Source organism: Colias croceus, chromosome 17, assembly GCF_905220415.1.
Source record: "Colias croceus chromosome 17, ilColCroc2.1".
Classification (NCBI taxonomy): Eukaryota; Metazoa; Arthropoda; class Insecta; order Lepidoptera; family Pieridae; genus Colias; species Colias croceus.
The window spans coordinates 1,534,704-1,562,676 of record NC_059553.1 but is presented as its reverse complement, the minus strand read 5'-3'; the positions used below and the strand labels follow the sequence as shown (position 1 = coordinate 1,562,676).

Sequence of the window (27,973 nt, the reverse complement as noted above, 5' to 3'; positions counted from 1 at the left end):
TCTATTTTATACAAAATTCATGAATACACGGCTTAATTTAAAATAATAAGCGCTATTATGTAAAATCTGACAACTCTAGGCTCTATGATAAGGTAATAAGGTGTAATAAATCTCAAACTTTCAGATATAATTACATTTTCCAAGAGTTTTTCTTCGTCATGTTTGATTACTTCATCAATTTATACTTATTATTGAAAAATAAATTGATATTAGTAGGTACTCAGAGTAATTTTCAAAAGTCAAAGTTTCAAGATATCTTTCTTTCGATAAAATAAAAAGAAAGAGGTAATTTATCCGTGAAATTATTAAGATTTTACCAACATTATCGTTGTATGAAAAGTTACCTCTATATTTTCATTATTATATATTTATTCTATTTCAAACCCTTACTACAACTACGCCTTCATAATAAAAAATAAAAAAATTTTTTCTAGAAAAAGAACATCGACTCTCCTACAAAAAAAATCTGAAAAATATATTTTATCTACGAAAATGATTTTATAATGTGAAATTTAAATCTACACTTGATAGGTCTTCATTATAGGTTTTTTTTCTTTCGTCAACGTTCACGTTATAGAATTATAAAATTATAGAGCAATATATTATGTATTTTCTGGTAAACTAATATATTAAACGTTTTCTACGAAAATGATTTTATAATGTGAAATTGAAATCTACACTTGATAGGTCTTCATCAAGTATAGGTTTTTTTTTCTTTCGTCAACGTTCACGTTATAGAATTATAAAATTATAGAGCAATATATTTTCTGGAAAACTAATTTATTAAACGTTTTCTACGAAAATTATTTTATAATGTGAAATTGAAATCTACACTTGATAGGTCTTCATTAAGTATAGGTTTTTTTTTTCTTTCGTCAACGTTCACGTTATAGAATTCTAAAATTATAGAGCAATATATTTTCTGGAAAACTAATTTATTAAACGTTTTCTAGTGCTCAGTTTTACGCAAATATCTTACTAATCTAAATGATAAATACATAACGAATAAATCGCGTTTTAAATCCGTTAAAAAGTCGTTTAATTTCTAAAAGTTTTATGAAGTTTACACATTGCACTACGTAGAGCGTAGGCTTGGCACATTCAGCCAATGGAGTGCCTTACCGCCCCATAATATATTCATGTACAAGCCACCAGCCGAGTCAAACTACGTACGAACGTCGCTGTGTACGCACGCTCGCGAGTGAATTTGTGCCTCAGTTTATTTTGTGTACATCACGGATTCAACAGTGAGTACGAACAGTGTTATATTTTACGCTTATTTGCATCGAGTTTCGTTCGAGTCTGTTCTCTATCGATTTAACGATAAGCTCGATCATGTTACACGTTACTTGTCACGATACTCATAGTAAATGGGGGATAGTTTTATTTCAATTGTAAATACGTTTAACTGACGCAACATTCGTTTCCTTTGCTGTTGTCCTCGGTCAGCAAAAAATGCATAAACTGTCACGCACACTGCAACACGCATTCCCACGTTTTTTTTTTTAACTCTGCACAATCAATCTTACTGACAGATGCAACAAATGCTATCTGTGATGTATTTTATCTTTTTTATCTGTTACGTAAATAATGGCGCCAGTTTTGACACAAATGATTACGGGATTATTTCAAAATTTAAGAGTCGGATAGCTTTTAACATACTATGTATTTGGCATAGTTAAGGGATAATACATTTTCTTGAGTAAAGTATAACACTAAAGATACGAAAATTGAAAAATAGTGAACTTGAATAACTTATAAATTATTAAAATATCTAAATATCACTGGATACGTGACAGATAGCAGGTGAAAATGCAGCTATGATCAAATGTATATCAACGATCTAAAAGATAGCTCTACAAAGATATAGAATAAAGCTAGTTTTTATATTATACTAGTCATGTTTAATGTCTATAACATTGAAACTTTGTAATAACAGTTTTAATAGTTATTGAATTAAATTTACGCAAAATAATTTAAAATTTAGATATATAGATAGATAGATATATATAGATATAAAAATATCTATCCATAGATTTAAAAATATCACGTAAACTTCTTATAAAGGTCGTACACATAGAGTAAGCAACCGCATAGCAGAGTAGACAAAAATGCAACAATGAGAATAAAATACGAGATTGCATCAGCAAATATACCGATGGATATAATATTTTAAGGTCAATGTATTGAGTGAAGGTTTATTACAGTTATTTTAAGAATTTATTCGGAGAGAAAACGATTTTAACAGCTGTTTCAGTGAAATCGATTAAATATGATTTTATTGTTTAAAAAGGGTGGGTGTCAAGTCCTTCGGTTTTAAGTTTCTTACACAAATCTTTGATTAGTCATTTTATGAAACCCTCAGCATTTTTCAATTATTTATTTATCAAAACCATGTAACATACAACACGAAGATGGTAATAAAGGAGGATAAAATAATAAAATAAATGAAAATGCAGGAAAATGACATATCTCATACAAAATAGCTAAAGAAAGTTTTCTTCATTGAACTCGCCGCATAAAAGATTATCATTTTTTTATTAGGTATAGATATCTGTTAACTATTACCGACAAATATTTCAAAGTATACTTGAACATAAGTTATAGGAAATTTTCAGAATTTCGTATGACGTCATCCTCAAACCCACACTTGACCTGAAGTTGAGTCCTACATCTCAAAATGATTACTTAGATACTTAGTTATTTAGTAATAAAACTATTACCAATATTGTTACTTTTCTGTTACATTTCTGTAATTCCAAAAAATAGAAATTTTTCTTTGAAATCCGTTTTGATATTTTTCCTATTAACACAAATTATTTCATGTTGTTAGTTATTTCGAATAGTTTTAATAATAGTGTGATTGACACCTGTATATAAAAAGGTTTCAAAAGTTCAAAACACATTTACGTAATAATATTTGGCTTCTGTAAATGTTAATAGACTATAGTCTATACTAATATTATAAAGCTGTAAAGTTTATTTGTTTAAACGCGCTAATCTCAGGAACTACTGGTCCGATTTGAAAAATTATTTCGGTGTTAGGTACCCCTTTCATTGAGGAAGGCTTTAGGCTATATATAATAACGCTAAGACCAACAGGAGCGGACACTGCGGATAAAACCGTGGAGCACAGCTAAAATATTTATCTCTTACGGCTCATTTATTCATTATCTCTTACATGGCTCTACACAACTTTGAGATTTAAGAGATTATATCTAAATGTTATCTTATTCAAGAATGACTAGGTTTTTTAACCAAAGACGAAGATCGATCGATATAATGAAATTACGTAAAAGTGTGTTTTTCCACTAAATTATAAATATAGGTATTTAGCTACAGTAACAGATACGATCTTTTGTGTCATATAAAAGATAGTTTTATAAAGTATCAAAGTAATTGAAACATCGTCGAGGGCAGCAACAAGTAATTAAAATATAAATCAATCAATTCCCAATTTGCAGTCATAAAGTTGTTCGTAATTTATTATATAAATATATAAGAACGATTTTAATCCTTAAGGCTTACATAATAAGGACCAGATTTCTAGCTTGGTATGTAAGGTAGTAACGGTTTGGTTAAGATTTGCGCTTTAACTGTTATTCGCTAAGTGAACAAGTGATAAGTATAGCTACTGTTGAAGTATGTGACGAGTTAGGGTTGCCAACATTTTCTATAATAAAATTCGTAATTGGCAACCTGTTCAAATAATATATCTTGTTCTTCTCTACGTATATAGAATTCTCGAACATCGTGATGTTAGTAACCATGCTCCTCTGAAACGGCTGGACCGATTCTCGTGAAATTTTGTGTGCCTATTGTCTGATTGATCTGATCTGAGAATTTGTCAACATCTATTTTTTATACCCCTAAGTGATAAGAGTAAGGAACAACGTTTGCCGGGACAGCTATAGTAACATAGGTATAAATGAATTAAATTATCTTGAAATTTTCTTTTATGTTTTTAAAATAGAAGTCAAAAATTAAAATATATTGTAAGTTTAATTTGTATATTTCTATACTCTTTAATCAACGGTTTTTGAGTTCGAAAAATAATACAATACGCGATGATACTGCGGTTGGCAACCCAAAGCTTGTCCTTCTTGGAATCGGATGCAAAAATGAATTTGTATTTTAAAATATTAGAAAGATGCCGTATTTGACTTTCAAAAACCACAAAATTTAACCTTTTTTGTTACTTTTTAATTTAATGCCATGACGTAAGCAGTTAAATTCAAAATATTGAAATGAGATTAATTAAAGCAGTTGGAAATTTTTAATTTTATGAATAAACTATAATTGCTACAGTACTTTCAGGCTAAAACACATAATTGTTAACCATAAGGAGTCAAATAAACATAACAAAAATATAATTTCTCAAAGAAATATACCACGTATTTTTAAGGAGGAAAATGTATGATTCTTGTACGTTAAAATCATTCTTATGTACATCTTTAAATAATGTCATTAGCACTCCTCAAAAGATGATAATAATTTATATATTTTCCAAAAATCTTCCTCAAACCTCGATCCTTAGAAAAGACATCAACGCGGTGCGTTTTATACTTTTACCAATTTTTTATCAAATCACGTAAAAATCTGTAATTTCTGTTACATAGATCATCATTATTGATGTTTATTATTAAGGCCACAGGCACACATAGAATTAAATTACGTTTATTTCGAAGGTTTATTTATAGCATCCATAATTAAATTAACATAAAACGTCACAAAAAACATGACCCAAGTAGGTAATGTATATTTTACTCATTGAAAGCACTAATGATTTCAACAAACATTCGTATGAAAAACTAACTATAGATACACATAACCTCGTTAATATTAATAGAATACCCAAAAAATATATTCTTAATAAATGTAAAAAGGTTCTTTCATCAAGACGCAGCCGCTCCACCATTAATTATTATAATTTAGAATTAGTATAATATTAAAGTAAAAACAACGATTCTCCAACACCTGTGCGTAATACGACACCGCATCAGTTCATCAAACATACATTATAATAATTAATGGTGTATTAAATTTTTATCACCGTGTTTTTTATTTTATACCGTTCGACGTCAATTTTATATTCAAGCAAGATCTAGTTTTGACAGGTTTCAAAATAATGTATTATGACGCCGACAAACTTATATATGGAGACTAATTCAATATTTACGACTGTATTTTTCTAATATTTATGAACTCTATGCGTTGTATACCTATTTTTTAAGTTTGGACATATCCATATGCGTTTGGATATACCCAGTCAAATTATGTTTGTGTCATAACACAAACATAATTTGACTCACTCATTTCAAATCAAAATAAAATAGTTGTCAAATTGTCTATTTTGTTAAGCGCCATTTATATAGAACCAACTTTTGTTTTTCATGCACGATCGTTTTTTGTTTGATTAAATCTAAAATCAATTTCATTACATAATATTTAATAATAATGACATTTGATTGTATCTGTATATGACTGCCTCTATTCTCATTACTCACTACAGGTATTGATAAAAAATCAGTGAATCTTATAGACATTTATGAAAGTAACAAAAAGCCAGATAACGGTTCAAAACTGACTACCTACTTATTCATCTCAAAAGAATATCAATTATCTTTCAGAAATAATACACTTCTGATCTTAATACGTTTAAAAAGCTATGAACGTTTAAATTTAAAATATACGTTTAAAAAACTACAACCCCTTTCTCTCATTCATACATTTTTCACATAAAAGACAAATTAAATCTTTCAATTAATACGTAAAGATTTATATGAAACTAGCTTTCCGCCCGCGGCTTCGCCCGCGTTTTCAAATAAAAATCGACATAGTTCCCGTTCCCAAGGGATTTCCGGGATAAAACCTATCCTATCTCTCAAGTTGGATCGAACTGCACATGGTGTGCGAATTTTATTACAATCGGTTAAGTGGTTTAGGAGTCCATTGAGGACAAACATTGTGACACGAGATTTATATATATTAAGATTGTTCACGTCACGCATTTTTTTTCTTTCAACCATGTCTGTCTGTACGTGCTTTTTAAATGCATTAACACTTCTCAAAATACCTGACCATTCGGAGCCGAGTAAAAACATCAATGACTCATTCAGTTTAAACATTGAACTTCGCAGTTAAACGTGGTTTTACACGAAATTCGACCTTCACACATGCACACAAGATTTTTTTTACAACTTGTGTGAAACCCAGCCCATTTATGAAGAAAGAGATCAAGTTAACCAAATATATGACGTGCTACGTTCACAATAGATACTAATTTCCAGTGCGTTTGGTTAAATATTTCGCGAATCGATTTAAACTTTCTAACGAATTTAACTTTCTGTGTAAATTGTATCCATTGTACTAAATATGTGTTGAGATATTAATTGAATCAAGTAAACGGAAATCATTGGAAGCATTCAATTGAATTTAGAAATGGAACTTGCTATAGCACTTATAGAATAGAATAGAATAGAAGAATAGAATATGAATTTATTCGCAGTAAAAATGAAACTCATAAACAAAAAAAAATTCTTCTCAACAATTAACTACTCAATAATAAATTGTACTAAGTACTCACTAAATTTTCGTGTTACATTTTATTAGTAAATAATGTGTTAAATTTCACACGAAAATCATCGACTCTATAGATATAATATAAGTACCTATATGAAATGCTAATCAAACGATAACGTAATAATCACACACATCACAAGACGAATCCTCACTTCTAGAAAAAAATAATTCCATCAGATTTATGAGCCATTGATCTTAATGTAAATTTTCATCTTATCTCCGAGATATGATCCAATCAGGAATTATATAATCTTTCCTGCAAGTATCTTTTATCTTATCTTATCTATCGATTCTAGATAGGCATGACATTTCCGCAAACACGTCACTTCTGCATTTATATAAGAAAACAAATGTATTTTGAAAGTATCTTTTTGAAATTTGCTAAAGTCGCGGTGGGTAGATAATGCATTTGAGGCACGATTTTTCAATCTTTGGTTTATTTTTATTATTTGATAATTATTCTTTGACTCATATATTATACAACTATTTCAAAAATATGTACCGTTGCCCTTCTTTTTGCATTGAAGTGTCATTTTCATATTATTATGTAATACTTTGTTGGTCGGATTTTTTAACCAAGGTTTGAAAAATCGCTCCTAAAATAATACCAAAACGAAAATATAACTCTACAATCTACATTGTCAATTGCAAATGCAAAATTATGTAAAATATTATTTAACAAGTGTACTTTCAAACTATTCAGTAGTGCAGTCCTTTAAATATCAATACCGTTTCTCAGTTTGTCCGTTTGTAAATGGAGACTGTCGATACACGGAAGTATCAGCAGGCCAGAGTTATTCACACACACATACGTGCAAATAAAACAAAACTTTATATAACTTTACACTAAAATGTACGGCATAGAGAGGTTCATATAACAAGAATAACGTTGTTAAAAAAATTATATATTATCTAAGGATTGAAAAATCTATTTATTATAGAGTTTAACACGACATTTCTAAGAGCAGCGAGCGCGGTCACGGGCTGACTTTGTGGTTATATATCTCATTTCAAAACGTATGTACAATCTTTTCAAACGATTTACCGTTTCCCTTCAACTACGATTTCTTATATCATATAGGTAATGTCTTTGTTCAAATTCACAATACCTACCAAGATATACGGCAGCATTATGTAAAGTCGTTTTAATTTTTTCCAGACAGTATTACATTTATAGAATGAAAATGTTCTCGACCACTTCCATACAATTTTATAACTAATCTAAAAACGAATAGAATAGCGAACATCAGAGACTGTGCGGCGGCTCAAAGCATAATTGCAGTACTTGCTACATCGCACTCGCTCGACCGGTCCTTTCCACTGCAGATTATTAAAATTAACTACTCTATACTTATATTGCGTATACCGTGGCAAGCCTTACTGATCATTGATTTACAAAATTGATGTTGTTTTCGAAATTATTAAACGGAATTAATCAGACCCTTGTTAAAACTGTATTTAGAGTTGGATAATTGCATAGTATAAGTTGATACGAAAATTAAGATATTGATAGCTTGCTTCAATGAGAATTGGGTCATGCTTGTGCTAATGCTCATAAATAATCGTCTTCGAGTGGTCGAGTCTAATTGTAGGGTCAAAATAACAATTTGGCTGCTGTACTTCATCTTGCAACCCGATCTTAGTTAAGTCAAGGAATGACAGATAATAATTAAGGAAGATGCATTCTAGCTAGCCCCTGCTTAATTGTATTGTGGTCTCCACCCTTTTTCATTAAATCTGAACTAATGTAGATAAAAGACGAAGCAAAGGCTTTCAATATAATGTTTATGTTATAAACTTATTAAAAACGTTTCGGTTTTCTGCAGATGTCTTCAAAGTCAATTGCAATCTCAACAGAATGAAATAGAGTGATTAGACGAAAATTGCAAGAATTATCCACACCTGGGATAAATTGATAAAACAGCAATTTACAAACTAATTTACGCACACAAAAAGCCATGAAACAAAATGTGTGATGCGTATAATCGTAAAGTGGATTAAGAATATATTTAACTTGTGTATTTGCCAAGTTTTGTTGCGAAGTCTCCTGTCACTAAATTATCCAGTCTTGATTGAGGATGTGTGAAAGTTGCCATTTTAATGCATTTAGTTATATTTTTCAAGAATCCTTTGATCTCAGTACTAATGCACGAAGGGTGAATGATGATTGGTCGTCTTTTACAAATATAATTAATGGGGTAATAAATAGAAATAAAATTTTAAAGACAATATAAATCTAACTGAAAGTGTTATTTTTTGTTACGATGTTCGGCTGATGCAAATAAATTTTAGAATCGCACACATAAATTTTTCTGGCAATAAACAAAAACTACGAGCACAGTTTTCAAACAATCTTGTTTAATCTGTAGTTCGATTTATGTTATCTCCACAGATTATATTAAAAAGTTATTTGTGTAAGTAAAAGTTGGAAGGAAGTCGTGCGTGAGCAAAGTCAATTGGAGTAGTGAAAGGCGCTCGTAATTTAATTAAATGTGCGTCATCGACTCCCTTGATTTCAAGCAAATTCGTTTTGAAAAAACCCATAGACAACATTTTGCATAATCTGTACTTTAAAGCGTTAAACAGGTTACATAATGTGTGGGACATTCGATGCTTAAAAACAGTTGTTTATGGTTGTTAACAGGTGCAACACATTAGGCGATAGGGAAGTCGTTAGAGATAGTGTAGACACTAATTATGTACAATTATTCCGGACACCCATTAACACGTAAAAACGCGCTATTACACTGAATAGCTATTTTAAGATATGCTGATAATTCATAAGACTGAGATTAACGGCTTTATGCTTTTTAAAAAAGTGTTATACTTGTTGGAGATAATATTTTATTAATTAATAGCTTACCTAATCATAAGTTAAATGACTCTTTAAAAGTTTCATCCAAGTACTTTCTGCCATAATACACATTTTTTTTGCACGCAAACCCGAGCTTAAGGCACAAAACAAATTGTTTAATTGTTGAAAAGTTATTTAGAAATCGTGTTTAAAACACAAAAGTGTACAATTCTGTAGAATTGTGCAGCGGTCAAGCCAAAGTACCAACACAATATCGCATTCAGACATTGTTTTAAGAACACGGCGATGGCGTCAGGTTGTCTGTCCGTGTACACACATACACACACGTATAATGGGCTAAGATGTGTGTACAAAGGTAATGCTTTACCACGGCTTTACGCTTAGGCTTTTGTTGTGGGATAAAATGAGATAAGTTTGTATTATTTGTACAATTTGCGCCTTGTTAAAAGCTGAAAAGGTTTGGCTTTCCTAAGCCCAAATGTATCTAGGGCTAATTAATTAATCACAAACTTCAGCTATAACATTTTCAGTTAATACTTTTTATATAAAGTTAAGTACTATAACCTATAACAGTTACACACATAACCACGCTAGACCAATCAAAAATAATAATTTCAAATTATCCCATAACGAGGGTGATTGGCGCAATTACGAAAAAACGAGCCTCCGGGTATGGGCATAATGGTCTATTAGGTACTATTAATGTAAAAAGTGGTTCAGTATGAAAGGGCCCTTATAGCGTTCGTTGCCAAGAAGTCTGCCGAGCCGCACGCACACGCGCGCACTGTGAAACCTCACGCACACACGCGTCGGGGAAATCAGCCTGCGCGTACGCAATGGATGGTAATGATGTCCCCAAAGTTTTGAATTCTATCCACGTACGGTGTAAATGAACGCTTGTGAGCATGAATTATGTCAATTTATTTACTTCTCGACGACACACTGTCTGCATTACATTTGCGTGGTCGACTTCTGAGAACCGCTGGCGTTCCTTATGCACTTTGTTTATATGAGATACCTACATATAAACTACTATATACACTAAAGTATATGGACAAGGATTTTCATTGTTTGAAAAAAGTTTAAACTTGAACTTAACCTTTGTATCGATTTTTGTTGCTGCTGAAAGGTCAGTCACGAGCATAAAACTAAAATGAAATGAGTATTTTACATGGTATAATGTCATTAAGTTCTGAAAGTTTTCATTGCCTTCATTGAGCTTTATTTTGTAACTACATAGTAAGTAAAAAATTAAAACTATTTTTTTTAATAAATAGATGAAAAATCAAATCAGTAAATATTTAAAAATCTAAGTTATGTAGAGATCTCCTTCGAAACAGCATAATGTTATTTAAGATAAATTATTCTGCCTCTGGATATCATCAATAAACAATGTACCTACCTAATATGACTATTGAATGTGAATATTGTTGTATGATGCATACAATTTACAATGTTGTTGAAACTGCTGTAGAAAAAGACAGTACCTAGATAGGAAAAAGCCTAGGTGGGACAGAGACGTAAATCAGATAAGTTTTATCAATTGTTGTATACGTAGTATATTATTATTAGTCTGTGATCAATTGACTCAATTTAGTTTCTTTGGCGCATGTTTTATTAAGTTTATATGAAAAGACTCAAATATTATGATAGCTACAAAGTACAAATCTACAACCAAATAGGTTTACAAACCTATGAACGATAGTTATTATTAGGTACTTACCTACTTACTCTTTTTTAATAAAACCAAAGACAAATCAAACCATAATGCATAAATATCAAATAATTTCCAGTAGGTATAATTACTTCAGTAATTACCTAGCAAATATAAATGAAATCACAGTAATAATTAGTCATCCCACGGCTATCCGTCATGTGAAACGATCTGCCCTTGTGATCTAGCTCTAATATTAAATATCTATGACCTGAAAACGTCATCTTCGATTACAATCAGCCATTATAGTAGTATCTAGATTCAAATAAACCAGTTTTACGTGCACACTAAATGCAATAATGCATTTTACTGCATAAGTAATGTTCTAGTTACTAAAAATAGAATGGAGTACCTATACGAACTATTGCATTTAATTATAATCTTAGGTCCACTATTTAATAAAGCTACGTAATAATATGTGATACGAAGGTTTTAAGGAATTAAATTAATAGAAGCGTTTAAAACTGGAACTCATTTTGACAGATGACATTTCACGCATCGGTCGGCCATTAATATGTACTTACAAATACTAGATACTAATATGATAGTGAATAAATGTGACTTGATGTATATAATATAAAAACCGTTAATATTAAATCGTTTTCTTTTCATCGTATATAAATAATGTATAAATGTGTATAAATAATGAGAAGAGAGCCATCTCTTCTCATTATAATAAAAATCAACCCCATTATAAATATACTAAAACGTTCGTAGACATAAATGGAGCAATAAATAAATTGTAACATATTTTTAGCGTGGGCAGCGATCTCCTTACCTCCCTTGGGAAGATACCGCGATATCTTGCGAATCCGCCCTAATTTGATCCCTTATATTACCAGTCTTACTTTTATATGAGACGCTTTTGAGAAGACTTTGCATTTTTGATAATTTCACATCCATTTCAGAAGAATAATACGATTTTGCAATTATTGTAAATTAGAAACATCTTTGTCTACTCTATCTAGCTCTACCTTTCATTTAAGTGTATGTTTTTACCATTTGAGTGCTTTTCTTTCTCCTTTATAAGAATTTCACTATAATGACGTCATTAGTTCAAAAATAGCTCAATCATCTCGTATTACACTGCGTTAAAAGCTTTCTAATTAACATCATACAAAAGGACCAAACGACAAACAATAAACATTTCAATTGTCCGTTTGATTCATAATGCACTCGTTACTGTGATGTTTGCTCAATTTGTTCTGGTATGCGTTTCGAAACATACAGACAAGACAAATGAATCGAGAAAGTGTAATGGATGAATTTGCAATGAGGCCGAGTCTATGTACCTTCTATAGACTATAAATTATAAGCAATTTGCGTGGATGCAGGAATAGGTTATCTCATATCTGTACTAATATTCTAGAGCTTCTTAATATTTAGGTAGACGGTAATCTTCAAAACAATCATGAAAATTCTTACACTGACAGACTACTATTGAATAGGCTTATTTCTTAACCCGAGCAATCACAGGGTATGCTTACATTAAGAAAATGTATAATTCGTATTTTTTCTAGTAGATTAGATTTATAAATAGTCAAGTCTAATTAAAAAAATGCTGCTAGGTATATATTTTACATCTATATATGTTTAACGATTATATTTATGTATTTAAGCCGCAATTAACCTTCATGTATACTAAGCCACGTTGTATGTCCTAGCTCTATTTTTTTCAGTACCCCAGTTCTTTTCTTATCTTTTTATTAACGTCCTCGTAATTTAAAAAAAATTATAACGTTTTATTTTTAAGCACTTAGTTAAAGTGCATTATAATTTATTTTTAATATGATATTATAATCTAACTTCATCTCGCTTATGGATGTATTAAAAATCTGCTTTAAAATAAACATAAGGAAATACGTCCATAAACAATCTCTGTTTTACTATAATTACCATATAAAAAGCAAGTTATAACTGTTATGGATATATAGGTAATTACTAATTAACCATTGAGTTACGAAATGTAGACATTAGATTAAACCGCTAGATTAAACTCGAAATGACGCGGACGCGATGTGATAAAAATCATATGACAAATAAAACACACAACAAATGATTATTCACAGTTCAAACAGTATACGTTTATTTATGTAAATAGTAATCTACTGCAACGTGATAATTAATTTAAATTACAATATAGACAGTAATTGTATGTTAAAAAACTTCGTAGTCAGTATTTCTCATTGTTGTCCCCAAATTGTCCCCATTACAGAATACAGATTATAAATTAATGTAATGTCAAAATTCAGGACATTTTGACAGATTATAAAACTTATTCTAAATTCAAATTGTGTAACCTGAGTTGCCATTTGTACTGCGGTCGCGAACAGTCTCAACCTCGGCTGACCGACGAACCCGCCACGTCTCGAGGCCCATCCAACACAAACAAACGATGCTCTTATATTTAAACCATAATAATATTCATTAAAATATGCCCCTTCTCCTTATTCTATTTACACTGCAAGAGATAATCATCATTTATGCACTTGGCAGATCAAAGTCGGAGAACTTCGGAGAATATGTATCATCATTTTTCATACTGGCGAGTAAAGTAGAGCCAATGATAAAAATACATATTTTAATTCAAAAGACTTTCATTGAACCTTTGTTTATAGTTTTTATGTTACAATTTCTTCATTTTGTAGAGAATTGATGCGATTACAAAAGTAAAAACTGTCAAGGCTTTAGTGCCTTTTTTCCAAAGGGCTACAATCGTACGCGAAAATTACGTAATTGATTACACAATAATTAAAAACGCGTTAACCGATCTCACGCTAAGATAAATAAATCAATTTGTTTACAAACGTATATTGCGTCGGTCTCTTCTCTCTAACTTCAATTTCCTAGAAAAATAACTGTTATAATTGTTCATAATTACTTGTAGAAATTATCTTGTGAATCATTTGTGACCACGACATTTTTGCTGAACAAATGCAGAAATAAAGAAATAATAATATTTGTATGTCGATTTCAAGCTGTGACAGACACATTATAACAAGTTCTAATGGTCCCAAAAAATAAGAAAATCATTAATGTATTATAAAACGAGAAAATATAGAAACACCTGTTGATCACATCCTCTATTTGCATAAAATATCGTATTTCCTCACGAAACAATATTGATAAATTGTAACATAAATTATTTTTAATAAGTCATAAAAATTATAATATTAATAATCTAGTTCATTATGAATGGATTGCTCATGCTGAAATGCAACATGCTGCGTGAATGGGAATAAATCGTAAGATCCTGCGACGATAAGCATTTGGAGTATTGCCAACATTGAAAACTCTGAGAACTCAAGTCTCAGGGTTCATTTGACAATAAATAAAAAGTTAATTTCGCCGGGCAGACGGCGTTGACAAGTTTACTTTGCGGCCAGACGATACAAACTTGATAAAAATGTAAAAAAAACGAGACGCGTTTATAATCGCGCTTTGGCCGCAGCCGTATGTTTTAATGTCTTCACACATTCGCGTACAATAAATTGATCGTCGCATTTGTTATTTATGATTATGACTATTTAGATAGCATTATTTTTTATATAACGACCCAATAATACTACTACTCGTTTATTGAATTTAAATAGACGCGTGAAATAAAGTGACCGAGTCGTTGACCTTATTTCGTATAATCTCAGACAGTCTAGATTCGCGGCACCCACAAAAAGTATGACTTGAACCCGTGTAACTATTATATAATAAATAATAATTTATCATATAAGAATCACACGTAAACCAAGGTCTACAATGATCATTTAGGTCAGTGACATTAAACAGGTTTCATCTCCGTCATAAAGACAATAGTTACACGAGCACTTAGGTAAGAGTACAATAAAAAAAAAACATAGCCTGATGCTATTAGCGTCTTAAATCTTAATCACTCTTGTATCTATAAATGTCATCTATTTTTAGACATTCTTGCCGGATTTATCGATTTGATTTAAATCGCTTTTTAATCAAGTCACAAATATATTATGTATGTCTTTATTGGTAATCTTTGAAATTGTATTAACACTCAGAAACAAAATTACTACATCAGAATAAAATGTACTCATAAATTCATAGGACCTGCTCTATAATTTTACATAGGTAAACCCAAATAATTAAGTATGTACTTATATTTACCGATTATTTTTTCATTTATCTGTTACACTTACATCACACAAATTTTCCTTGCATGAATCCTTGCAAAACACGCATGTCATCTTTTCTTTTCACAACATAAATTACCTACACAAATAAATTCAACATTAGATGAATAATTAAAAACATTCAGATGTTTTTAAACGGGAGTATAAATTATGAGACAGATATTTTTCACTTCGTTCCAATTATTGAATTGTATTTATTTATCGAACAGTCTTAATACATATACAGGGTGTCCTACTATTGATATACTAAGCGTGAAGTGCCTTGTAGTTTCGCATACACTGATCACGTAAAAAATACTTAAACAACAAAATTACGTCAGCATTTTTTGCTAATTTTTTCCTGAAAATCAATGTTTTCTTCTCTAGCTTCGCGCAGCCGGCATGTATATGCTTCCGCTTCTCTAATTTGAGCATTTTGTCTATGAAAACATAATCTTAAACGATAGCTCACGTGCTAGTGGCAAAGTTGGGTGGGTTGCTTGTTATGGGTGAACAACATAGAGTTTTAAGAATTCATCTCTTTGAAAAAAATGCGACTGGAATTTTATAAGTCTTTTTTACGTACTCAGCGTACGCAAAACTATAACTTCCTTTGAGCTTAGTATACCAACAGTGGGACACCTGTATAGAAAAAAAAATCTTAATGTGTGGACATTGACGATATTACATTCCACGCAGATTAATTTTAATATCCTTAAAATAATAATCATAGACGTCACACTTCACAGAGCCATATACAAATGACTAAATTATTGCAAAATTTAACTAATTGTTAGGGAAAATTAACAGTGTTTCGTAAGCATTACGTAGATAAACTTCTTCATAAATACGGGAATTTATGATAATATTACCTAGTTATTAATGGCATTTTATTCGATCGATTACATACGTACAATACAATACAATTTTTTCTATTGCGTTTTTGAACACAGAAATATAAATGTAAGTAAAAAGTCCTGTATAATCCATTATAATTATAGGTATATATTATTTTTATCGTGTACCTAGTATATCTACTATGTTATTTACAAAAAATTCATTCAACAGGTGGAAATGTGGAATAGACTACATAGATCCTTAGTCTATTTTAAGAATGCAATTATGAATGGCATAAGGCCTGCAAAATAGCTCGTATCCGCTTCCCGCTCATTATTTCCGGATGTAACATTTTTTTTTTGTAATTGCCACTCTAGAAAATTCTTAGAAGTGCTTCATAAAAACGAAACGGATACCTAAACTAGTCAAACGTATAAATTTTGTATTTTTTTTTTATTAATTTATACTCGTAATATCTTTCGGAAGTAATATGGCTGACTCTTAATTTACATAAATATATCGACGCTCGACGCTCATTGTATATTTTTTATAATGTTTATTAATAAAACGCACAGTAGCTCTTAAATAAGATGAGATGTTCAGCGGACTCTCATTTTCATCTTAAGTCACTCGTCACTCGGTAAAGACTCTATTATTAAACTGAATTAAATTTATCTTGTTATCCAACCACCTGTGCGGTTCAACGGCACTAAACCAGTCTGTCTGGTTATTTTAACCGTCCAACATAAATTTACACCTATCGATTTATATCTTACACGATTCTAAACCTTAATCTGAACACTATTAGTAACATTCGATTGACCATAGACAAACTAGCATTATGCATTTATTTTTTTAATTTTTACTTGGATATTCGCAATTGCTGGAGCCCGCGAACGGAGCTGTCATTATTTTTTCTTCTTTTTTTAGAACTTTCAGGGTGGGCTCTGGAAGAGGACCACACAGCCGATAGCCAGTCTGATGGATTAATGTATGCTTGTATTAATTTACAGACTGGTATTAAGTGCTCTGAACAGCCAGGGAACAGCAATTTTGTTCTAAATTTAAAAGATAAAAACCTTCGTTTTCTGTTACCGACTTGTATTGTAACTTCGGCTTGATAAAAAATTAACGTTCTAATATTTATTAATGTTGAATGATTAGTGAACGACAAACTAAAAATTGGTTTACAAGTAGGTACTTACTGTTAAAATTAATTTTACACTATCTACCAAACCAATTTCGCAGGTAAAAGCTGTATCATAAATGTTTATAACACGAGTATAAATCAAATATGCGTCAGTGATTAATTTGAAATAAGTATTCAATATTGGAAACTTATTTAAATTATTACATGTTTCTGGTGTCGACTTGTCTGTTGCAACGTAGCTTAGGTACGCACACAACGTTTTATGTAAAACGCATAATCTAGACTGTTCGACGCTTTCCTGCCGAACAAGTCGACGACAATTTTCTAATACTTGCCCTCGCGTTTTTATAACCACCTGTAATTCTAGTCGCTCTAGTACCAAAGCTAGTATTTTATGCAAATAATTTATTTTTAAGGTAATTTCATTTATGTTATACACGTTGGAAAAGCCGATAAGTACAAAATCTTTTTAGCAATTTTACTTTTTAACGAGAACGTATCAATTTGAATTTTAATGGAAAGGTATGCTGCTTATACAATGCTGCAAAATGTAATAGACACAAATATTCTGTATGTATCTATGCTTATCACGAAGCACTATGGCATTCGGTACAGTCGCAACCAAATGTCCCTTCTAAATAAACACCTGCTTCCAATAATTGCTTTAAAATATTGTTGTACGTGTTATGATAGCAAAGGGTCCAAGAAACAGATCGATTTATTGGTACATTACAATAATATGCATACGTATGCGTGACATTCCGTTTAACTCAACATAGGATAGCAATTTAAAGCAATACGGAGACATTATACGACGTATGCAATGTTACAATGATTGTGATATTGATAAAGCATTTTAAGGGTTTATTAATAAAGTACGTGATGGTATTTCAAGGCATAAAGCACTACAAGTACCGCGGTCAGTACTTCTCGATAAGGGAAAATGTTTATGTAAAAATGCGTTGCGTTGATATGTGCGTGAGTGTGCGTGCTGTAGCAGACTGCGGGGCGCGCGCTCCGTGCTCACCGATACTAGGACAACGGCTTCTTGGCTTCGCTTCAAGCATAGATTATAAACACAGGTCACAGTACATAGATTATATATTCTTGCATACATGAATTTTCCAAGATGCAGGGTTATCAAATTTACATTCAACTGAACCAGGATAGTGGTTAGGTTAGGTTTGTAATAAATTTGTCTACATCAAACTGTTAACTATCGAATGTTTTTAGGTTTTTAGAACTCATTCAAATTATAATAATTTTATTTCGCCTACTAAAATCTTCCATCTTTATAAGATTAAAATCAAGTTCCAATAGTAATAAAGCTATATAGGTAAACTTTGAAGGCTTAAAATTTACATAGATCAAGCAAATGAACTCAATCAAGTCTAATGCATTTTTAATCTGTATAAATTCTGCGCAATACGTAATAAAAGTTGCAGGAATTTCGAGGCGAGCATGTTTATGCAATTTGAATTTCTTAAAGTTTTGTGACGTACTTTCGGCGTAATTCTGAGCTGACCTACATACATGCACGTGTCTAATTGATGTTCATTGGTGAATGGTCATCGCGCCACCGACAAGCCTCTTGGCCTGACCACGCACTATCATTAACCATCGGACGTCAATAATTCGGCAATTATAAATCTTATCGAATTGTTAAATGGGTTAATTCACAAGGCAGCTGTTACGAATTCGAATTCAATTTACGTTTTAAACTAAAATTATAATTTGAACAATTCTCTTCTACTATCTACTATCTATAAAAACGCATAATATATTTTGGTATTCATTATTCTACTGAAAGTAAAAATGATGAATCTGTATGACCATGGAGTTAACAGCTGCAGCGTGCATACGTTAATTGATATGAATCAATTTGTTTCATACAATATTATGTGCGACATGCTCCCGTACACGCAATTTTAATCGCAAGTGTGACGACAAATATTAATTGAACAAAGGACTCTGGATTGACTTATTAAGATAGTTCCATTGCCAAAGTACTTTTTTTTGAAGTGAAACTTCTTTATCGGGGTTGGAAAATTTAGTGTTAACATTTTTTTGTTACGCGTGACATTTTTCCGTTACGCGCCATCTTTTTCTTATCCCTAACACGCGTAATTCGATGTATTTCTGTAAAGTTGAAAATAGTAAATTATTTTTTGAAATATAAGGTCATAAAGAAGTTTCACTTTTTACGTGTGTACATGCACACATTTTTTTTAATGACGTGGTGAAACCTTTTCAAGGTTAAATACATTTTTGAACTCCCAAGTTTTTATTTATTAAGTATATACTCAAAATGTTTTTGATATATAAAAAACGCTTTAAATATTTACCTACTTAGTATTATAAAATCGATACGGAAGTTATTAAATAATTAATTTATTATTTATACCTTACGGACTTCTGCACGCAACAGTAACGTCAGAAGATTGCAACGTACAATACTCGGCTATTGTCCCTCACATTTAAATTATGTGTTAATTATCCATACAATAGAAATGCTTTGCCAGTCATAGTTGGTTTCATATACCTATAGAAAAGTATCCACAAGGAAAAATCATACTGAAAGCTATAATTATATAGGGAGCGTTAAATAATTTTTATTGCAAAATAAAGATGAATTTATTATATTTTAACAGGCATCGATTCACTTTTGGCGGACGTTTAACAGGCATGTGTCAGTTAAAATAATGAACCCTACAATGTGATTGATTTAAAGGAAAAGTCAAGGGTCATGACATTTTGGACCACACGTAACTTCTCTTGCATATTTATAAGTGCATCTGCATGTACATATGATCTTTTTTAACTTAATTTTACTATATTAAACTTGTATTTTGATTTTAAATCTAACTCGATGTCCAGATGTAAGCGTGTAGCGCCATCTACCCATAGACTGTTGACTATAGAACTTCGAATTTAGTTACTTAGGACGTGCCCACATTATACGCATTAAAGAACATAATATATTATTGAATGCTATCTAGTATTAAATGAATGATATCCATTTGTGTTTAATAAAATCTGCAATTTTCTATGTCATCGTAAGTACTTTGTGAACAAATGTTTTCCGGTTCACGTGCCTAGATAATACGCTAATTGGTTAACAGATAAGAAATGATTCCAAGAAGCATAGACAATAACCAGAACAAGTTATTACATTTAAGCTAAAATTTAAAATAGGATAGATATTATGTTCTCTAGTTTGAAATGGTTATCTTATATACTCGGATGTATTTGAAATTATTGCCCTGAAGTAGAGCTAAAATGCACTTAAATGCCCTTAAACTGAAATGCCGCGACCGCGGTGCCGCTTTGTCTCTACAACGACCAATATTATATATGACCTGCAATAATCATAAACACCTAACTAAATTATAAGTGAAGAAGGCCACATTACACTGGTGTCCACTTATAAGAGTTTTCAAGCTTCGGATGTTTTGTAAACATTATAAATTCGATATGTTTATTACGACTAGTGACACTTACAGTTGTTAAAAGCTTTCAAATTTAACGATTACAAGTAAAACTATGTACCTTTAATATTCTCCATTTCATTTGCGGCGTATAAAAGAGGTTTTACACGATCATTGTGACACATTAACATCCAACGCGGTAAATGAGTCCACGTATGATAAGCCGCTTTATTTCGCTACGATCCCTTCTCGGTGATAAAAACTGTTAAACGCATACAGAAATGCTTTTACGTACAATTCTGTGACGCTATTTTCTAAAGTTGTATAAGGAAACTAATTTCTCAGTATGTGTATAATTATAAAAGTATGTAGGCTGGTTCTATTAACAAGATGGCGCGTAATTATTCTGAACGAGATAGTTTTGAGCAAAAACGAGAGTATCCCACAAGTACGCACTTCTCTGTGGGTGGCAGCCGGGCTGTCTGCCGACCCGCGAGTTAAACCTACTTGCACGCATACCAACTTCTACTTTGTACACTTTCTTCGAACGCTTTTTTCTACTTACTCTAATTATATTAAAACTAAATAGTTTGCTACTCCATTCTCCAGCTTAATAAGCTGAATTAATTTCTAACCATGTACAAATCTTCAATAAGTGGATAGGTACTTAAAACTTTTATAAACCATAAGTATTTAATTTGAATAGTACTTACCTAAATAGGTAATAATCTAATAAATTGTATCCAGTAATGCACAAAAGTGATAAAATGCATCATAAAATATTTCTAATCATTTCATAACGTTAGCGAAATATTTACTGCAATAGATACGTCATTACACTTCCAGAAGTTTCAGTATTGCGAATGCGCTTATTAAAATCGGTTCTCACGCGATCTGTGGACTATAATAATAACTCTATACCGAGCGCATGAATCAGCGGAGGCCTAGGGCGCCGGCGTGTGTCTCATTAAAGACTCGCTTGTTTACGACGTAGATACAATCTTAACATATGTATATAGGAGTATAGGTACGTTGTTGCCGTTCCTTTTTTAAAACGAGCGCGATTTTTTCACAGATAATAAAGTGCAATTTATTATCTACGAATTATAGATTATCCTTGCTCCGATACCGAATGGTGTAAAAGTTCGTACAGATAATAAATTTAAAATTTTAACCGCTTATCGAAACGTATACTTAAAGGGCCATTAAAGAGTTGAAGTTATTAACCAAGTTTAATACAAATGCTCTAACTAGAGCGGTGGTCTTAATCGGTTCGAGGTATTTACACGCCTCTATAATTTATAGCTAGAGTAGAGCGTAAATAGATATAATAATATATTCTACCATTTCCATTTTATATATTACTAGCTTCCGCCCACGACTTTGTACGTGCATCCCCGTTTTTCCCCGTTCCCGAGCGGATGCCTACGTCCTAACATCTACCTGCATGCCAAATTTCAGCCCGAAACGTCCAGTGGTTTGGGCTGTGCGTTGATAGATCACTATATCAGTCACCTTTGAATTTTATATATATAGATGCATAATTTATTTATTTAATTAGATTATTATAAAACCGTAAACTGCTTCATATAAAATTAGCAAGTAATCTAAGAATAAATTATATCAACCACGACGAAAAACGACTAACAATGAGATTAAGAATTTAAAAGATGTTTTTTGAAACAGTGCTTGAGGTTTAATAAAATATAATGGAATCAATTTTACATTTTCATCACACGATGACATAGGTAGTTTTTATTTTGTTTTTCCAATTTACAATATATTATAAAATACGTCACGTTGCACTTATTTTCCTCCCTAGGTACTAATTATTATTAGTACCGAAACATTTATTTTTGGGGAAAAATCAACAACAGGTACATAGTTAATTATAATTTTCTTCACTTAAAATCATAGCATTTTGATTTTATTATTTAATTGAGAATTTTGTGCTGTAGCTATTATAAAACTGCAAGGAAAATGAACTTTGAATGCGGTTGGTTAATAATAAATCAACAGTGGCTATAATAATTTATGAAGCCCGTTTGCATGAAAGCTGTAGGTAGTCAAACCGAGGCCTACCGCGTAAAACTGGCCCGATTAGCTTGGCTTGTAATTATTTGTAATAAAGTTGCAACACTGATAGAGCGATTAAGTGACCACCTGTGATAAAATCGATTTGTACTGAACCGCTTAAAGTCTATAAATAGACCAGTTCCAGTAATTATGTTCAGTTCTTGTATTGAAATGTTTATTATGTCCAGTACGACGTGATCAACGAATGCATCAATTGAATTCATGTAGTACCATAGCACAGTCTGTAATATAGTTTAGGTTAAATACACACAGAACATTAGATAGGATTTATCTATACTAATATTATAAAGCTGAAGAGTTTGTTTGTTTGAACGCGCAAATCTCAGGAACTGCTGGTCCGATTTGATAAATTATTTCGGTGTTTAGATAGCCCATTTATCGAGGAAGGTTATACCTATACTAAGGTTATATATCATCACCCTAAGACCAATAGGAGCGGAGCAATGCGGGTGAAACCACGGGGCACAGCTAGTCTCTTTTAAGTTTCAGTTCTCAAACTACATAATGAATTTTAAAACTATTAAAACCGAATCGGATTATAAAAGAGAAACGAGTCCGTGTAGAAAATAATACTAAATGTAATTCAGCATGATTCACTCATTATTTTATTGTTGGAACAGTTATTTCCGCAATCAGGTTTTAATGACATTTTGTGCTTTTACAATCGTTATTTGCTTGTGCTTTTGATGCCAATGATTTCACTGCACTTTTATTAGTAGCTAAAAAATAATAATAACGTTTAAAACAGTAATTGAAAGTCTTGTAAATTATACTTACGTCCTAAGTATACGTCATCCAATTATTTATACAATTTTCTCTTCTATAGATTATACACATTATAGTTTTGGAGCCGGAGACTGATTTCCTCAATTATCCTTATGCCATTTTTATAACTTTACTTTAATTCTACATTACTTAATATGTATTTCCTTACGATTATATGGTCTAATCGCTAATGATCAGCTTCCAAAAAGAGTACTACCAGAAAATCTACGAAAGAAGGTAGCAAGAGCATAAATAGGAAAACTGTCCTGTCCATAACCTGTCCTGCCCTGTCCAATTCAACTGTCACTAAGAAAAAGAAACTAAATTGAATCTCGTTCTTTCCAGATGCATCTAAGCTCGTTACAAGTGTGCACGGCTGTGTTGACGCTGGCGTTGGCGGCGGCAGTGCCTGCCTCCACGCCGCACCACATCGCCCGCCGGTCCTTCTTCAACCTCCAATGTAAAGGTGTCTTTGACGCGGCGATTTTCGCGCGCTTGGACCGCATCTGCGACGACTGTTACAACCTCTTCAGGGAACCGCAGCTCTACAGTCTATGCCGGTACAGATTATTTATGTTTTTTTTATTTTTTTTTTATTTGACATACTGTGATGTTTTTCAGACAGATTAAAAATATGATTTGCACCATGAAAATTTAATATTGAACCGAAACTGTCACGGCACATGTGATAATTTCAAGGATATAAGCTTCTTGGATAATTGAAAGAAATGTTTTTAAACACAGATAATATAATATGATTGATTGTTGGGATACAGGAAAGACTGTTTCAAGACAGACTACTTCAAAGGCTGCGTGGAAGTACTTCAAGAAACCGACCAGCTCGATACGTTCAAGAAATATATAAAGCAGTTAAATGGGGCGGATCCAAGGGCTTAGGTACCTACCAACGATTATTATTTGGGCACGCAGGCTGGCTTTGAGTTTCCGTAATTTGTACATATATAATTTTATTAGTAACATAATTTAACTAGATTGACTCTGGAAATATATAAATGCAAATTACAATATTCTTCTTGGGTGACCTTTCTGCAATATTGGAATATCTTCTATGGGCTCTGTAAGGACAAGCACTTAAGCACTATCTCCACAACTACCTACTACTAAACTTTCCTTTCTCTACACTAATCGCATGTATGATAATACTAATAGCATGTAAACCTTCTTATGCACTGTACCTAAAGTAATTATGTAATGATCAAATACTAAAGAGAAAATTACATCTACAGACTACATTGACTTAAATTATTATTAGTCTGACACTCGCAAAATTTTTTGTAAATATTTTTGAAAGTACTTTTATTACAATTTTTGCTAATTAGTATTTTAGTATTTGATCAAATTTATTCTATTCACTCTTCTATTCTTATATAACTTCCAAATCTTGTAATCTTAAATGCATGTTATCTTAACAACAAAGAATACTAACTAATATCTATTACTGCTTTTAAATTCCTAATATAGATTATGTAAGCTATTTAATAAAACATTAGTTGTACTTGTAGACTTGTGGTAACATAATTATTATGTGATTAACTATACGTACCTACTTACCTATTCTTAGGTATTTTGTGTTAAAATGTAACCTTAAAATAACTAATTAAAACTAAAAGGTATAATTTCAGTAGGAACCTACTTTTTGCATGTTAAAACAGTAAAAATTATACAAATATTCATAAACTCAATTAAATAAGGACTGTCATACTTAGCAATATTTTGTATTGAATTAACTAAAATTTTATTTAATTAATCTAGTAGAAATAGAAATAAGTATACATTTTGTTAATATATTATGTATCTGCATCTGTTAATACTTACATACTTGAATTTTTCATCTATCAGTAATTTTCTTATAACGTTTGATGGCGTTTTTTTATTCATTAACTCATTTATATTATTCTCGTTTACAGGTCAAATTGTTTTACTACGCCCTATTTCAAGGGTTGTATGGAGTCTTTGTGCCTCATGGACGAGGAGGAGGAGCTGGATCAACTGATCGATTTCATCGGCAAACGCTAATATCCAACTGACATACAACAATTCGCGCCATCATTTGACATACCGCCATCGGAAAAACGCGGGAAACAACCATAGATAACACAAAGTTAGGTATAATTAAAAGCTAATGTTGCTATTAATTATATCAAACTCGTTCTGTGTTGCCCGCGTTTAATAATATGAACAATTATTTAACATTATTATTGATAATGTATTATAAAACTTTCATTGCTTTGCGTACAAAAACAGAATCGACATGTCAAGTTCCTCCAGATTTCTATCCTCAACGTATTCTAGTCTATATCGCAACATAAAATTATTTATGTTTGCAACTAATTTTAATGTTATCATAATTTGTATTAGATAATGTTTATACAGTTTTAAGGACATTTATTTTGTGTTAAGTGTAAGCTTTTCGAGCTACGGGAGTGTAAAGTACATTAAAGATGAGTTTTATAATTATGTCACCTATTAGAAAAAAACAAAAAAAAATCTTAGGCAGATTATCCTGGACGATGCTGGTCATCTTTTTATCTGTCTTGAAAATATATCTTCCCGACTGAGATTGCTATTATTTTCGTAATTAATTATGACGCATTCCATACACAGTATTTTATAAGGATTACTTACGCTTTTTATCTAAAAAGATATCATTGTTTTACATACCTACTAACGTGAATTATAGTATTTTGTGTTTGTATTATGATTGTATTTTATTTTTGTATTATACTTAGATAGCTTCCTTAGTTCATTTAGTTAGTTGTATTTTGTACCTATTCATAATTATATCGTTTATCACACAGTGGCTTATACAATTTTATGTACCTATCTTTCATTTGTATTTCGCCTTTTAGTTTTAATTTCATGCATTGTATTTAAATCATTATTTTAACTGTTAGAATGCTCTTATATTTTCGACGCATAGAAAGACCATGTTGTAAAATAAGTAATATTGTTATGGTCATAACACAACACATTATTTTGAAAATATGTCTATTGGAATAAAATGAACTCTTAATTAATCGTTTATTAGCTACACAATACAGCCGGTGCTCCATACTCATTTGAAAAAGCAAATTTTCTTGCCATAGTAAAAACTACCATAGAGCATACCGTCGAAAAAGTTAAGTTTCAATTTAGAATTTAAATTAGTCATAAGTATTTATAAAGATTTATTTTTTATATACTTCCGACCTATTTATTTGTTACTATTTACGTTTTATTTATAATAAGCGGTATTTTTGCAGCCGTAGATATTACCAGTGTTTTAAGAAAACTCATTCATTGATTTGTTCTGGATTTTAATCTTTAAGTTGCGGTTAATACTTATTCTGTTAGATCAGCGAACTCTTCTCTATAATTGAATCTCAACATTTTGTCTCTTTAAGCGTTTCTTAAAACTGCGGTTTTTTTTTTTAAGAAAGTATAAAATTGATTAAAAGTGGTGCCAATCTTATAAACCCAAGATGTTATTGCATAGGTGTAACGAATTTAGCTAATTATAAACAAATATTAAACGATTTATAGGAACTGTGAAATTATTGTAAAAATATTGATTTATTTGTAAAATATTAATCTATTTGTATACATTTTATATGAATCAGCTAAGAAACGCTACGGGTTCCATGAAATATATTACAGTATGAAAAACAATAATGCATTTTATTTCTCCTTGAATATAAACTTACCTACCTATCTTACCTTACCTATTTACCTTGGCTTACCCTTCCACCACAGAATACATAATAGTAGCACAGACTAATAATAATATACTACGTGTATAGTAGCTAACGCTACTTCCAATTAAAATCAGAAAACCACCCGAAAACATATGAATTTGATTTCAATGCAGCGCCATCTAGTTCAACCTAGTTGAACACTGTGTGATCTAATATAGGTTAACTGCAAATCCTAGATTAACACTGAACACGAAGTTTAATCAAAATTTAATATAGACTATAATATATGTTTGGAAGTGTGTTGGAAGGTTGGAAGTATAAAAATATATAAAACCTACATTTAGGTTTTAAGACTTTATTATTATTTTTTATTTTTTATTTATTATTATAATTATAATCAATACATAATGGTATCAACATTGAGATATACATACATATGGAGACGACACTGCCTACATCACTTATGTTCCGCTCACCATAAGCCATATGGCTTAACTGCACTCAGTCGCTCGCTCGCTCATTGGCGCGAACGTCACGCTCATTTTTTATTTGTTTTAAAGTGAAACGCATCAAATATGCCTTCGTGTGTGTTACGATATTGCACAAATAATACAAATAAAACGGAAAAGTGCAAAGGAATAACTTTTATTCGGTAAGTCCCTAACTAGATAATAATTTTTAAAACTTAGTTAGAGCAAAAAAATGCGTCCCGCGCCGCCGCGCTTGGCGCACAGATTTTGTTCGTGGTGTCTCT

General features: G+C 31.3%; 1 protein-coding gene across 1 annotated transcript; it reads left to right on the top strand.

Moving 5' to 3' along the window:
- Positions 1 to 1,159: 1,159 nt before the first annotated feature.
- On the top strand, positions 1,160 to 27,193 carry LOC123699190 (CHH-like protein). Its single transcript, XM_045646085.1, has 3 exons — positions 1,160 to 1,247; positions 23,870 to 24,084; positions 25,453 to 27,193. The coding sequence occupies exons 2-3, from the start codon at positions 23,870 to 23,872 to the stop codon at positions 25,559 to 25,561; spliced, it is 324 nt and encodes a 107-aa protein (XP_045502041.1). The 5' UTR covers positions 1,160 to 1,247; the 3' UTR covers positions 25,562 to 27,193.
- The last annotated feature ends 780 nt before the right edge of the window (positions 27,194 to 27,973 follow it).